Source organism: Psammomys obesus, unplaced genomic scaffold, assembly GCF_907164565.1.
Source record: "Psammomys obesus unplaced genomic scaffold, mPsaObe1.curated_primary_1811, whole genome shotgun sequence".
NCBI lineage: Eukaryota > Metazoa > Chordata > Mammalia > Rodentia > Muridae > Psammomys > Psammomys obesus.
The window spans coordinates 8,865,021-8,881,216 of record NW_026590859.1 but is presented as its reverse complement, the minus strand read 5'-3'; the positions used below and the strand labels follow the sequence as shown (position 1 = coordinate 8,881,216).

The following is a 16,196-nucleotide window of genomic DNA, read 5'->3' as shown; positions in this document are numbered from 1 at the left end:
TCTTTTTAAAGAAAAACACTTTTCGTGTCAGGTTTGTTGTTGTTTTAATGTTTTAAGCCATGAATTCATAGGGAACGGCTTCACAAGTATGTGGCCAAAAGGTAATGCTGTGTTTCCTGTAAAGCCTACAGAACATAAAACATGTTCCCTCCTCTTTCCCTTTGTCATGTTGGCAAATTACTGAAAGATGGCTGCCCTAGCTAAAAGGGTTTTTTTTTTTTTTTTTTTTTTTTTTAAAAAAAGACAACATTATTTTTGTTCAGTGTTACAACTTTTCAGAGGGAATTGTATTGGAATAATTCTTGGGATTGATTACAGAATTGCAAATGATGCTCATTTAGATTTATATTGCTGTAGAGGTTTTTATTTTACTTTTGAGTTGTAGTTTGTGTAGAGTTTTGTTTTTGAGGCAGGGACTCATATCTGACTCTAGCTGACCTGGAACCTGGTATTTAGATCAGGCTAACCTCAAATTCAGACATCTGATTCCCAAGCCCTGGATTAAAGGTGTGTGCTGCCATACCCAGCTTCCCTAGCATTTTCAGAGCACTTTCATTTGAGTATGTTGTGTTGTTGTTCTGCCCTGGGACAGCCATCAGTTGGTCAGATGATTTTCCTGGAATTAGTGAATGGGAGTGTCAGCAGGGTCTGAGGCTTTGGACTTGGGGGTGTCTTACAGTGATTACCTATTTTTAAAGTCAGTATGTACATTATCTATTATTTCTAGTGTGTTTTTTCATTTTTGTGTTTTTGAAATGACTTTGACTTCAGTTTTTATTCTTTCTCATACCAGATTAGCAGTTTTGTTTTTCTGATTGTACATTGTAGACAAGTCATAGTTCATGGCAAGAGTTTGCTTCATTGAATGAATAATCTGTGGATCTAACTAAAATTCTGATTCTGACACATAGCTGAATTCAGGAATAGCATTTCTATCTTTAAATTTGATAATGAAATCTGTGAGCCAAAGAAGAGAATTATAGAATGAAAGTAATTTGACATAGAACCTGGCATGCACTAATCTTTTCCCAAGTAGAACAGGGAGACAGTCAACACTTACATGCAAAAAATAGGTGAAGCACAGAGTATGAGCATGTTGGGTGGGCTTGTCTGTCTTCAGGGTTATATGCCTTATGAAATAAGTAGTGTCATTCAGTGAACCATCACAGGTACTAAATCAAACACACTTTAATTTGTATTACTTACATTGTGAATTTAACTCTTATCAGCCTTAAGGAAGAAATGAAGTTATAAATTATATGTCTGTATTTTCTTGACTTTCAGTAATGTATCCTGCCTATGCAAAATGGGTGCAGTCACACAGAGACCTGCCCATCAGGCTCAACCAGTGGTGCAATGTGGTGGTAGGTGCATAGACTGTATTGGCTTGTCCCTGTTTCTGTGGGTTTCATTGCTTGGTAGAGCACACTTTCTTTCCTTTGCATGTGAAAGCAGTTTTTTAATCACAATAATTATTTTTGATTATTGATCATGTAAAGTTGCTAAAAAGTCTGCAGTTTTTCTTGTACTGACTGGCTTTGTTCTCATGTCTTGCAGCGCTGGGAGTTCAAGCACCCACAGCCTTTCCTCCGCACTCGGGAGTTCCTGTGGCAGGAGGGGCACAGCGCTTTTGCCACTTTTGAGGAGGCAGCTGATGAGGTAGGAGTGGTCCTCTGCTATGCCTGTCTTTCTTCAGGCCCTGGTTTTTGTTTATTTGGTTTTTTTGTTTGTTTGTTTTTATAATTGTGTGGCTTATGCTATATAATCCCTGTTTGCAAATAGAAAGTTAATTCAAGAGTAAACAGATTTAAAAGTACTTGTTGAAATTTTACTAGCAAATTTACTATTTTTAAAGTTTGTAGTGTAAACAGTTAGACTTTAATGTATAGCAAATTGCAGTCATATGATTAAAACTCATTATTTTCTAAGGTTTTTTTTCTCTTATTCCTGTATATCTCTCAAGCATATTTTCTTACATTCCAAATTTATAGTCAATAAAATGTTACTCATCCTCACTGCTTTTTTGTTGAACAGCTTCCTTAAATCTCGAATTGAGAGTTCTAACCCTCCCTTAATTTTGTTGTTGTTTGAGGTAGTTTTTCACAAACAGTTTGGGATAGTGTAGATGGATAAGCCTAGATGGATAGTGTAGATGAATAAACATGCCATAAATGTTACAGGTCTTACAGATACTTGAGTTATATGCTCGAGTGTATGAAGAACTCTTGGCAATCCCTGTTGTGAGAGGAAGAAAGACTGAAAAGGAGAAGTTTGCAGGAGGTGACTATACAACCACAATAGAAGCCTTCATATCTGCCAGCGGACGTGCTATCCAGGTTTGTGGGGGCCACTGCTGGCAACGATGAGCACAGCTCATGGCGGTCCAGTGGCTTTAGCAGTCCTTGCCATTTTATTTGGACAGCCAATGTAGAAAACAGTCCTAAGGTTTTAAGAAGTAAAATCACAGTGTGTGATCTAGTAATGCCTCTCCCAGAGGTAGATCCAGATGGATAGAGCAAGCGTACTGAAGGGACATCTGCACTCTGTTCATTGCAGCTTCATAGCCAAGCAGTGGCGACATCACCTGGGAAAAAACAATGCACACATCCCCAGTGGAATGTTTAGCTATAAAAGGAATGAATTCTGTCATTTGCAGAACCATTGATGAAATTGGAAATATTTGTGTTAAGTGAAATAAACCAGGTGTTGCACGATCTTAAGTATATGAACTGTAAGAAAGTTGATTGCAAATAACCTGAGAATAGGTGGTATTTACTTACAAGTTAGAGAATATGAGTTGGTCAGTAGGCACTGACCAACTTTTAGTTCCATGGGAGCAGAATGTTATACTGTGGCTAACAATGGTAGCAGACATCTGTAATCACAGCACCATGAGGGTCTTGAGTCTGTGGCCAGTGTGAGCTGCATAGTAAGGCACTGTCTTTGAGGGAGGCGGGAGGGGTGGATCTGGCCTGTTAGTGTACAGGAAGGGAACTATCAATAGTAATGTGTTGTACATTTTTAAACTAATCGAAGAAAGGATTTTGAAAATTTTTACCAGAAAGAAATGATGGATTCTTGAAAAGTTTCACCTGATTTAAACATTATAACTCTGTACGTGCTACCTCATTATGTTGATTTAAAATGTGAGTAAAAGAATAATTACTGGGAATGCAGTACAGTACTTGTCTAGTGTGCAGGGAGCCCTAGGTTTGATCACCAATACTCCATTAAACTGGGCCTCACCTGTAACTTCCCTGGAAGGGGAGACAAGAGGATCAGGTATTCAAGGCTACCAGAGTGAGTTCTAGGACCATATAGACTACCTGAGAACCTCCCAGACACAGGAAGGGGAAAGAGGAGAAGAGAAGAAAATAGTAGAGGAAAGCACCATGTGCTTTTTAGGCCTGTTGTGTGTTCCCACGTAAGTGAGTTCAGGTTTCATCCTCAATTCCCAGGTTTGAGCTCCTCATAAATCTTACGTACAGTTACTCCTGTTCAAAGGGACTTCCCAGAGCAAAACAGTTTTGTTTTTTTGTAATTAGTCCTGCTCTCTTGTCATGTCAGTCATACTTGTATTTTAAGCGTTAATGTCAGGAAATAAATGGAAACAGTACATGTAGAAGTATTCTAAAGTATGTGATCTTGTAATTATTTTCAAAGGCATAGTAATTTAAAATTAAACCCTTTGTTTCTCTCCTTTTTTAGGGAGGGACATCACACCATTTAGGCCAGAATTTTTCCAAAATGTGTGAAATAGTTTTTGAAGATCCAAAGACACCAGGAGAGAAGCAGTTTGCATACCAATGCTCCTGGGGCCTGACAACTCGAACTATTGGGGTGATGGTCATGGTCCATGGTGACAATATGGGCTTAGTATTACCACCCCGTGTAGCCTGCGTTCAGGTAAGTAAAGTATTTCTGTTTATCATTTCTTTTTTAAATTTTTTTGTCTTTTTGTTTGTTTTGTTTTCTTTGAGACAGGGTTCCTCTGGGTAGACTTGATTGTCCTGTACTCACTTTGTAGACCAGGCTGGCCTCAAAATGTACAGAGATCCACCTGCCTCAGCCTCCCAGAGTGTTGGGATTGCAAGTGTGCACCACTGCACCCACCTAAAGGAACTTTGAAAAGTAGCTTTCTCTGATGTGGAAATAATAGAAAATACAGCCTAGACCACTGTTGTATAAATATGTGTACATTTGTATTGTCTCAAGTATGTGAGAAATTACTTTGAAAACTTTAAAATTTTTCATTAGATTTATTCATTTTATTGTGTGTCAGTGTTTGTCTGCCTGCATATCTGTGGACACCAATGCACCTTGGTGCCCACCAAGGTCAGAGGAGTGCTCATGGAATCCCATGGAACTGGAGTTAGAGATGGTTGAGAACCACCATGTGGATGCTCTTAACTGCAGAGCCATCTCTTTTATATTATTTAAATAAAAAATAGTAGGTCAAGTGAACATGCATTTAGTGTTAGTGATTTTTAACTAATTAGTTCACGTTGTAGACAGATTAGAAATCACACAGATTTATTTATGGTAAGATTTAGTTATTGGAAAACAGACTGAGGGTTGTGTTAGCAACAAACCAGTTCATGCTGGAGCTTGGAAAAGGAAATGTCTCTGAATCAATCCTCCAAACCAGACTAGGAAGCAGTTCACACCAGCTTTCTGTGGCTGTGACTTAAAGACCTGGGGCTGGAGAAATGGCTTGGCGGTAAGATAGCATACTACTGCTCTTGTAGAGGACCCAGGTGCAGGTCTCAGTGCCCACAGCTGGCAGTTCACAGCCACCTCTAATGCCAACTCCAGGGGGATCCAATGCCTTTAGCTCTTCTCTTCTGGGTATATGGTGTCACACATCTTTAATTCTAGAACATTGGAAGTAGAGGCAGACAAATCTCTGTGAGTTCCAGGCCGACCTGGTTTATATATTAAGTTTAGAGAGAGGCCAGTTAAGGCTACGTACTGAGATTCTGTCTCAGATAGAGAGACCCCAGAAAGCTGCAGAACAATACGTCCTTATTTGTTCTCTTCATATAGACTTAAACACCTAAACTCTTAGTTCAGTTTTACTGAGTTTTTCCCAAGAAATACTTTGAGAGATGGAATACTATGTCTTCAAAGAAAGTAGAAGTTTGGAGATGTAGCAAAAATTTACAGAGAGATGGAGATCTATGGTCTTTTCAAAGGTAGTAAAAAGAAGAGGAGGGAGATTCCAGTGCCCCTCAGATGCCACTGGATCTGCTACCAAAACACCAGGTGATGTGACCTTAGTAGTTAGTCACAGATAGGGACAGAAAGCTGCTCCCTTAAAGGAGAGACTTAGAAGGGCATTGCTACACACTGGGAGAAGAGTGAACCAGAAGAGGATGATAAAGAAGAGGATAGGAATGGTGACTAAATGGCTGTCTTGTATTGGGTGCGTTTAGGCAGTTATGTTGTAAGTATAAAATTCATGTGCAGCTCAGCATTCACATCACTATAGCATTACAGGTTTTCATGTAGCTGATGAGAGTCTTTGTAGAAAAAGTGCTTTGAAAACATGCAAGGTGTAGCATTTCAAGAAGTTAGTATATATGATTAGATTTTTTAAAAACCTGTGATGTTGGATAATTGTATATATTTAATGGTTTTGTCTTGTTTTTAATATAATGGCCCAGCAGCAAACTCTGTAGGAATTCCTGTCAGTAGTACCCTTTGGGTTTTTTTAGGGTGCTTCAAGTTGTGCATTTTTGTGTTGTTCTATTTAAAGATTTATTTATTTTAGTGTGTTTGTGTACATGCAATGCCTAATTGTATGTCTGTATATCATGTGTGCTGGAACACTCAAAGGTCAGAAGAGGAGTTGGACTCCCTGGGGTTACTTATGGATGGTTGTAAGCCACCATGTGGGTCTTGGGAACTGAACCTGGGTCCTCTGCAAGAGCAGTGAGTGTTCTTAACCACTGAGCCATCTCTCCAGCATTGTTTTAGTTGTAGTAAAATTATGTATATTTAAAAGATTGTGAATGACAGATTTTAACTTCTGATGGTTAATATTGTAGGATCTAGGTGACTCGTTATTGTGATGTCATTATGTGTATGTGGTGTGTCTTTGGCTGGACTCTAGGTGGTAGTCATTCCCTGTGGAATCACAAATGCCCTGTCTGAAGAAGACAGAGAAGCACTGATGGCAAAATGTAATGAGTATCGAAGGCGGCTTCTTGGCGCTAACATCCGAGTCCGAGTCGATCTCCGAGACAACTACTCTCCAGGCTGGAAGTTCAATCACTGGGAACTCAAGGTATGCTGTGGTCTGCACAGGCTAGAGTGAGATTTCTGCACACACAAGGACTTGTTACCTTCCCATATTTATAGTTGTAAGTTCTGAACACGGTTGTAATGCTCAGTACCATGTAATGGGAGTTTCTAGAGTCTGCGTTTGTTAAACTAGTTTCTGTGGTGGTTTAGGGAGTAGCTTGGTAGGAGAACACTTAGTGTGTGCTTGGTCTGCCTTTGATGATTTGCAGCACTGTGCCTTGTCTCCTAAAAGTTTTGTCGAAGCCAATTTTTATTATGTTAGAATAAAAATGATGGTCTTGACGTTTTTGTTTATACTAAATATGTCTCGTTTGGTGGGTATGTTGCCATGTTTATATCTGGAATTCATTCACTGACATAGTGAGGTTTCGGTGATGGTGGAGTCACCACAGAGTCCCTCCACATCTGCACTCTCGTCCACATGGCTACACATCTGTTCGTTGCTTTTAACTCTCTGTGCATAAAATAATTCTGGTTTAATGTTTTTGATATTTCATTTACTTCACAGCTTCATTATTATTAGGTAATGTACACCTTGGTTTTGTTTGCAGACTTTTAGCATTTGCCATTTTTTTCAGCTATGATAGAGACTGTTAATTAAGTTTAAAAACTAGGAGTCAAATAGATATGTATAAGCTTCCATATAGGAGTAGTGTGGGACATGTCCTCAGACGGTAGCTAAGAACTTAAGAATGGGCGCTTGATTGATATCTTGGGTTATTTAGAAGCAACCATCTCCCATTACAAAGTCACTAACATTTACCATCTTATTTGAAAATGGCTCCTAAGGTAACCCTGTGCTGGGTTAGCACTGATGCTGACCTTACTTATTTGTGTGTCATGTTTTCTTTTCGTGCTCCCTACCTTCAGGGAAGACCTTTAAAGACACATTTTGCCCTTTATAATTTGTCTGTAATTTGTCTTTAGTTGCAGTCTTTTTTCTTCACCTAGAAATAGCTGGTAGATAACAGCAGCTATTTTTCTAAGCCAGTTTAACTGTGTCTGGGTGCGAAACATTAAAGGTGAAACTTGCTGTTAGCGTAATCAAACTGAATTAAAAATGCTTGCCACTTCTGAGTCCATCTGCTTCCCTCTCCTCTTTCCCTCTTTCCTCTGAAGATGTGGCTTTATTTCTACCATTCTATCCCTGGGAATAGAATGTGAGGGTCAAGTAGGCTTGCTAACATTCACTTAAGTTTTCCTTGTCTTTGACTTGAGTACTGCTCAGCAGTTGAGATGTGTATAGAGCACCTGGCTTACATTAAAATTTCCCTACTGCTTTTTAGATAGGGTTTGAGACCCTACAAATGCAAGGTCTCCCTGGACATTAAGGGCCTCAGTCCCCCAATGAATGATCGAAATGCACAAGGCTTGAATGTACAGGACACTTCAGCTTGCATGTAACTGTTTTCTAAGTTTCCTGATGGAAACCTGAGAGCATGGCAGTTCTCAAGCTTTATCTCAGAGGCAGTCTGAGCAGCATGTAGTAACTCCTTCAAATATGAATCTCCACCCATCCTTAGCCTAAAGGAACAAGAAACTGTGGTGAGGCCTGGCAGGCAGTGCTTTAGCAAGCCCTGCAGGTAATTGTGATGCATGCTTGTAATTCAATCCAGAGGCAGTGCATCCCGGCCAAAGCACACACTTACCATTAATGAGTCTGGGGTGTACCAGTGAGCTAACCCCCTCAGTGTCTTGGGGCTATCTTTGGTTTCAAGATGCCTCTGTATTCCCCCATGTAACACATGAGGAAATGGGAATTTCCAAGTGATTCTCCATCAAGAGCTTGCTTTCTGCTGACCACACAGGCAGTAGACTCTTTGCTTCTGTTACTAGAATAAGTTCTGTAGTGTGTCAGGAATATCACCTGCCCTTTTCTTGTTTGTTTGCAATTGCTTTTTGGCTGTATTCATCTTGATATACATGTTCAATTTTAACTGCCTGTTTTGTTTTATAGGGAGTTCCAGTCAGACTTGAGGTAGGGCCACGTGACATGAAGAGCTGTCAGTTTGTAGCTGTCAGACGAGATACTGGAGAGAAGCTGACAATTGCCGAGAAGGAGGCTGAGGCTAAACTTCAAGAGGTTTTGGAAGACATCCAGCTTAACCTTTTCACAAGGTAGCTCTGTAGGTTCACTTGTGTCTCCTTCCTTTAGTTTTCACCTAACGTTTGAGGTACAAACAAGTTATTTGGAGATTATTGCAACTGAAAGTAGCCTTACCTCCCAGCTCAAGGGCCACTTAATATCTTATTCCACTTTTGGTTTTGACTTACAGTGCCTGTAAAACTGCGGTCAATTTGTTGAACTAATGGGGTTAACTTCAGATCCAGGCTGTTGTAACATAAATGTGAGGACTTAAGTCATTGGTTTCCAAGTGCTGGGTACAGATTAGTGGAACCCAGGAAGCTTTAGTAAATATCAGCACCTTTCCTGAGATACTAATTATAATGTTGTACAGAGCAGCCAGCAGCTATAGTGTTCAATGCTCCCACTATAGGAGAGACGGCTCAGTGGTTTAGAGCGCAGTGGGTACTGTTCTTGCAGAGAACCTGAGTTTGCTTCCTGCAGCTACATAAGCAGCTCACACTTGCTGTAGCTTCCAACTCCAAAGGGATCTAAAGATGCTGTCGTCTCCTCAGGCATCTCTCTCTCTCACATACACATTTAAAAATAAAATAAATGAGGTTGCTGTCTCAGTAGTTAAGAGCACTTAGTTTGAACGTGGATTCAGTTCCCAGAACCTGTATCAGAGGTCTCACAACTGCCCGTAACTCCAGTTCCATGGAATCTGATCCCTCATATTTCTTTTCTTTGATTTCATTTCTTCATGTTTCATTATCAGGCTGTTCTGTATACTTCCTGCTACAGTGTTACTATTTTTCCAATTTTGTGGAAGGGGAAAGTAGACCGGAAGGGTTTGAAGAGTAACAGGCTTCCACAGGTGGCGTCCCTGCGAGTAGGGACAGAAGTCAGCTGCTTACTGTGTGCAGGGCAAGCTTCCCACAGCGGTAGGCTCGAGCGGTGCTAAAATAAGGTGGCTGGCTTATTTGCGGCCACTGCTAGTAAGAGAGTTATACAATGAGTTCTGCTGACTTTCACTTACTATTTTATCTTGGGATTTAAAAACAAAACAGAAAAAAAAACAAAAACCCTACCATATCTGTAAGAAAAGTTACATATTTTCTGATTTATTTTGGTAGGGCTTCTGAAGACCTTAAAACTCACATGGTTGTATCCAATACATTGGAAGACTTTCAGAAGGTCCTGGATTCTGGAAAGGTAAGAGATTTCTAAAAAAAAAAAAAAAAAGTTTTCTTGGCTTTGTTTGTTTTCTGCAGGGCAAGGGATTTTCCCAGGGTCTTGCCTGTGTTAGGCAGCACTGTACCACTGAGTTGTGCTTTCATCAATTTTCAGTAAATTATATTTTAAAACTCCCTGAACTTATACTTTGCATTACTTTCTTTTTTAGGCCAGCCAAATAAAAGGATTGTACATTATTCAGCTTTATGTATTATTGGACTGAATCACTTATGGACTTTAGTATTCTGGTATACGTGTTAAATACGCAACCAGTCCTGTGTCTCCAGATGACAAATGAGAAATCCATGGGCCAGAGTCTAAACTAACCCATAGAATTAGACAGATGCCAGAAGTTAGATTTATCTAACACAGTTTAATGTACTTCCTCCTCGATTTTTAAAAACTTTTTGTTGAGAATAAAAGACGGAGTTTTTATGATGGTAGCCTATAATATATCTCTTGTTATAGGTGCTGAGGAATTAATCCCTTTCACTCTGTTTACTGATCTGTAAAATAAATGTTAAATAGATGATCTCAAAAACCCTATCAGATCCCTACTTCACCATATTTGGCTTTGCTTTACTGTTTTTCTGACCTTTTACCTTTCTGTGTTTTATAATGTCCCCTTGACTCAGGCTGCATGCTTTTAATAGAAATGAGAGGTTATGCAGCCATCCTGTCATGTGCTTTCCTTTCTGTGCAGTTTTTATGCATTATATTCTCTTTGCCTCATTAATTTTTTTCCTGAGTTTTGAGGACTGGATGCTTGTAGTCTGATATAATAATGCTGGGCAGGCACTTTACACCAAGCTGTGGCTCCAGCCCATTCTTTTTATTTTGAGTAAAGTCTTCTGAAATTGCTTAGGCTGACCCTTGAACTCGCTGGATAGCTCAGATAGCCCTTGAACTTAATCTTCCTGCTTCAGTCTCCTGAGGAGCTTTGATGACAAGCTTGTGCCACCAGACTCAGCTTGCTCCATTAATTTTTAAATTAAAAGTTTTCATTTACTGTAATGATAGGATTAGTACTTTTGTAGAACAGTTTATTAAAGTAATTGCATAAGCATTAATATAATAGCTTATGTATATAATATAATTAGCTTTTAGCTGATGCATTGGCTTCAGAGAACCAAGATTCATGAGGTGTTAGTGGGTCATATATTTCATTCTAATATCAGATAAATTACTGTAGTGATTTCAAATTTTAAAGTGAAGCAGGGGTATTTTAGTTCCATGTTTAAAGAATATGTGGAACAATAAATAAATGTCTGTTATATTCAGTAGCCAGGGCCTTTTCCCCTCTTGCTTCATGTGGATTATTGTAATGTGCAGGCTGACAATCAAACAATCTTTGAGGCTCTTATCAATAAAATTGTATTTACTGGCAGAGGAAAGAATCTTTGAAAATTAAAATTAGGTAAAACTTTGCTTTTTTTCCTCTCTACTTATATTTATTGGTCTAAAGGGCTAGGGAAACTAACTTGTTCATTGATTTTCAAGTACACTCTTTTTACTTTTCATTTTAGTTTATATGCTGTATTTGTGGTGCTAGGGGTTGACTCTCGGGCTTCGGGCATGCTAGGCAAGCTACTTGTCATTTCACAGTAAAGAGACAGGTTCTCATTAAGTCATCCAGGCTAGGCTTGAATTCACTGGTGCACTAGGACATCTTTGAACTTTGGATCTTCTTGCCTCAGCCCCTAAATAGCAAGAATTATCTACCTGTGCCACCAGGCTCTGTTAGAAGTACTAATGAGTCCAAATACAAATGTCTTTCATGTGCTACAACCATTATTATTTTCTGTATTACACAGTGTTCTAAATGTACTTTTTATGAATTTTGTTTACAAATATTAAGGGCTTGCAATTCTCATACAAGGAAGTAACTGTTACTTTGGCTTAGATCTTGTATCTTTTGTCTCCATTTTCATGGCACAAAGAATTTTTGAATTAAAACTAATATGTGCTCTCACTGATCTCCGCCCCTTTCCATCCATTTCCAGGCATTAGGACACACCTAGAAATAAATGTATTGCTTCTGTGTCTTGGAGGCAGTTTATCAGAATATCAGTGTGTAAATTTCAGAAATTAGACTGGCACGTTCAGTAGATGCACAGTGCACGAAGAGGCTTTGCAGGGGAACATTTTGTTTTGCTTTTAAGACACTACTGTATCTCTCTTATCTCCTGTATGAGTGTGGTTGCGTGCCAAAGTCAAAGAACAGCCATGTTGCTCCCTGGGATTGAACTTTTGTAGTCTGGCCTGGTAGCAGACCCTTAAACCTGCCAGCCAGGTCACTAGCCCTCTCCCCCTTCTTGGGTTTCCATTGTCCAGGAGCTCTTCCCAACATTAACATTAACATTGATGTAATCTAGAAATTACATCATTGCCAATGCAAACAGTTCCTGTTTGAGTATGCAAAATAACTGGTAAACCTTAATGCTGGCTTGTCGAATATTTCATTTTATTGAAAGAAAATCCAGGCTAGAGATTTTTCTCCCTCTTCCCTTGTCTTTCCTTCTCACCCTTTTTTGGGGGCCTACTAAAGGCTGAACAATGTCTGTATGTATACTAAGCATCACTGCGTCCAACCCAAGATTTTCAGATAGGAAGTGAATTTCTGAATTTCAGTAAAATACCCAGTCTTGATTCTGCTCATTATTACATAGCCCAAGAAAAAAATGAAACATTGATTTTCCTGATAAAAAAATAATTTTTCTTTTATAAGCCTTTGTACTGTTGAAGTTATTCACTTACCCCGAACATGTTAGAAGCATGTGGGATCAAGTGAGGTTTGCCTGACTATTAGTTATCTTGAAATGAGTTTATTCTCAATTGCCTTTCTTTCATCTTCCTGCCAGCCAGGTCTGTAGAACAGGCATCAGTGTGGACCTAAGAAGGAGCTAAGTAGAGTTCACCATGCCACAGCCAGTTTTATCTGGACACTTGAGTGTGTTGCAAAGATGATTTGTGTATAGTTTTGTGAGTGTGGAGTTTGGATGGTATAAAATCATTCTTTATGTACTTCTGAGCCAAGTGCCAAGTATGCTTGCAAAGGTACCTTGTCCCCAAAATGCCTGGGACACCCACCCTTTTGCTTGGAAGGTAAAAAGGAGAGCCCATGTAATCCTCTCTAGGAGTTATAATGGCAGAATGCCTTTTCTTTGCTTTTTAGGTGGCCCAGATTCCATTCTGTGGGGAAATTGACTGTGAAGACTGGATCAAAAAGACAACTGCCAGGTAAATACAGCTCCCCACAGACCTACACTGAGAAGGACCCAGTGCACAGTAGAAGTGACCGGACTTCTTGTCTCTTTAATTCCAGGGATCAGGATGTGGAACCCGGTGCTCCGTCCATGGGAGCCAAAAGCCTTTGCATTCCTTTCAGCCCTCTGTGTGAACTACAGCCAGGAGCCATGTGTATCTGTGGCAAGAACCCTGCCAAGTTCTACACCTTGTTTGGTCGGAGTTACTGATGGACGGAACAGAAGCCTTTCTTCCATCCTAATTTTTTAAAACCAATACTAGTATCTTCTCAGATGTGGTTTTTCTTTTTCATTTTTTGAAAGTCCTAAAAAGGACTTTTGAGATAGACAGCTATTCTTATGCCTAAATAACAGTGGAAAATACTTTTCTGTAAACATCCTGGGTAATAAATACCACGAACTAATTCTGTTTTATGTAGTCAGTTCATCCTGCAATAGCAGACTCATGCATACAGGGATGATGAATGAAAGCCATATGAGCATAGGAGCACACTTGCCCTGACTGCCTCACCTTCCTCACATGACAGTCTCACTGAGGTCACAAAGGACGAACCTGCAAGCCTGGCGTGCACATCTGATTCTCCTCTCACCACACTGGTACTTAACTATCTTGCTATTAACTGATTGCCGGTGCCTGTTGAACCCCACCCCTACAAACGTTTTCCTTGTTATATCTTTCCTTCCTGGCTACCTCCTTAGGTACTGGTGTACCAAATTTCCATACTTGGCCTCTTCATAATATCTAGTTGGCTCTTGCAACATGTCAAACAGCATTAATAGGCTAATTACTCCCATTTTATCAGCAGTTCAGAGTTCTAAACGACACGCTGAGCTCTCTGTGATTAGAGTTTCAACAATCTCTAAGGTCAGCATGTCCCCCAAATCTCATTCTACCCCTCCATCCCTAGCACCTTTCTGCCTGCGTGGAAGATCCGTTCTGACAGAATATACCCTACCCCTGACCCAGAAGCCTGAGTCATCCCAGGCAGCCCCCTCCTGCAGCACAGTGCTTGCTGTCTGTGTTGTTAGGCTGCAAAGTAGGTTGCTGTTGCCGTGATTGTCTTCAGGTCTTAGACCTCCATAGGCATATATGATCACCAAGCCAGTCCTCATGTTTTCAAGAATGTTCTTGGTTCTTCCAGTGTGCGGTTTATTAAGATAGTTTTACTTTTCCATGAAATCATTTTATAGTTGTCATTATTTATAGGCCAAATGTAAACACTTTAGCCTAAATCTGGCTCGTTACCTATTTACTGTCCTTCAGTGTAACACAGCCCTCTACACTTATGCAAACTCTATTTCTTATATGCCTGTCTGTAAGGCCTTTTGTACCTCATTTGGAGCCTACTTAGTAAATTCTTTTTTTTTTTTTTTTTTTTTTTTAAGTTTTTTTTTTCTTTTTTGGGGTTTTTTTTTTTAATTTTTTTTTTTTTTTTTTTTTTTTTAAAGGAATTTATTTGGTGTCAGGAGTATGTACTTGCCCTGGCACATGTGGAGGTCAGAGGACAATTTGATGGAGACAGTTACATCTGCCGGGTAGGTTGTGGGGATTGAGCCTTGGTCACCAGGCTTTGTGGCACGTGCCTATCTGCTGAGACTACCTCACTGTGTAGTCTCCTGCCTCATCCTCCTCTGACAGTTTGGAAGATACCTTATTTCAGCACTTCATTTCCAATTCAGTTTCCCATAGTGAAAACAGAAAAGCCTTTTGAAGAGATTAGAATTCTGAGCCAGGCTTTGAAGAGTGAGTTCAGTTTTAATAGAGGAGGGAAGGAATATGATACAAAGCAGGAACAGCAAATATAGCTACAGGAAATGTCCCGGGAAGCTGCAGGTTAAGCACAGCACTCAGCCTGAGGAGAAGGCTCCATGAATAAAGTTATTGTGGGACAAGTCTGCAGATCTGAGTTCTAGTCCCCTGTGCTGCTCTTATGATCCAGGCTGCTAAGGCAGAGACAGGAATTTCCTGGAACTTACTGGCTCACCAATCTAACCAATCAGCACGCTCCAATGTCAGTACAACCCTGTTCATCTCAAAAACTAACAGTACTAGAACCTGATGATGAACTCTGGCCTCCACACTCACTGGAAGAGTAGACTCAGTGTGCTCATCTGAGCCACATACTTGTGCTCTGAGTCAGGTTGTTACCAGCTATGGCAATCTGAATGTTTGGTCTCACTCTTCCATCCTTAGACTGGTGTAAATTGTTTCCTTGAAAATGGGGAGAAGTCTTCCCCTGGGAACACCTACTTCCAGGTTCCTCTACCTTGTAGAATAAGATCATTAGAGCAATGGCTAGCACTTCATAGACAGTTGCTACAGATTCTTTGGGGTCAGCTGGAAGGTGCTGCTGATATATGGCTTTAGTCATAGTAAAGTTTGTTATCTAAAAAGTGTGTTTGTTGGTTTGGAGAAAAACTAGTAAAGACTAAAGACATGAAATTGTTTGTTTTGTTTTTCTGATTCATGGAAAAAAAAAAACCACAGATCACATTTTATATTTTATACTGTGACCCCAGGTCATCTGGGAGGGGGAGTGAGCCTCTGGGGATACATGTGCACTTTTCTATTTGTGTGTGTGTGTGTGTGTTTTTTTTTGGGGGGGGGGATGAATGAGGCAGGGTTTCTCTGTAGCCCTGGTTGTCCTAGAATGCTCTCTATAGAGGATGCTGGCTTTGAACTCACGGAGATCCACTTGCCTATGCCTCCAGAGTGCTGGGATTAAAAGTATGTGCCACCATGCTGGGCTTTGAGTTATTTTTAACCTGAAAAATGGTTGAATCTTAGATGTGGAATTTATTAATTTAGAGATAGAGCCACAAAAGCCCAGCGCTCAGCAGCAAAAGACAAGGCATATGTATATGCTCTGACCCAAGGGTCCACTAGGCACCTGTGTTACACACCTAACAATTTCTGGTCATTCATGAGAGAACTCTAGTAGATCACATACATGGAGGCTTTGTGGGAACTTGACAGCAAGAGCATTCCATTGCACAGATCTGAGTCTTGAATTGAGTATAGAAGAATGTTTTGCAAAACAACTGAGGAGGTATTTTGACCAACCGTGAAAAAAAAATCACTCCTAGTGTCAGGTAGCCATAGTACCCAGCATAGTAGCTTCAAGAATGACTAGGGAGACAGATACTGCTACCCTTTCATTTTCAGACTGCCTTTGCTCTTAGCTTGTCACTCTTAGATGATTACCAGGACTGCATGGTAGCAGGAGAGAGCAGACTCCTACAGTAGTCCTCTGACTGCTATGTAGTAGGTGGCTATTCCAAACAATATAGGCTACTGTCACTTTAGATACTGACAACTAATA

At 40.0% G+C, this 16,196-nt stretch overlaps 1 protein-coding gene across 1 annotated transcript in view; it reads left to right on the top strand.

Moving 5' to 3' along the window:
* Eprs1 (glutamyl-prolyl-tRNA synthetase 1) overlaps positions 1-13,277 on the top strand; it is a 62,850-nt gene extending 49,573 nt beyond the window's left edge. The window contains exons 24-32 of the mRNA XM_055609141.1: positions 1,285-1,364; positions 1,558-1,659; positions 2,181-2,336; positions 3,709-3,906; positions 6,116-6,289; positions 8,264-8,424; positions 9,508-9,586; positions 12,783-12,847; positions 12,933-13,277. Coding sequence (XP_055465116.1) covers positions 1,285-1,364; positions 1,558-1,659; positions 2,181-2,336; positions 3,709-3,906; positions 6,116-6,289; positions 8,264-8,424; positions 9,508-9,586; positions 12,783-12,847; positions 12,933-13,083 — 1,166 coding nt within the window. The 3' untranslated portion in view covers positions 13,084-13,277. The remainder of the gene's footprint in view (positions 1-1,284; positions 1,365-1,557; positions 1,660-2,180; positions 2,337-3,708; positions 3,907-6,115; positions 6,290-8,263; positions 8,425-9,507; positions 9,587-12,782; positions 12,848-12,932) is intronic.
* Positions 13,278-16,196: the final 2,919 nt, after the last annotated feature.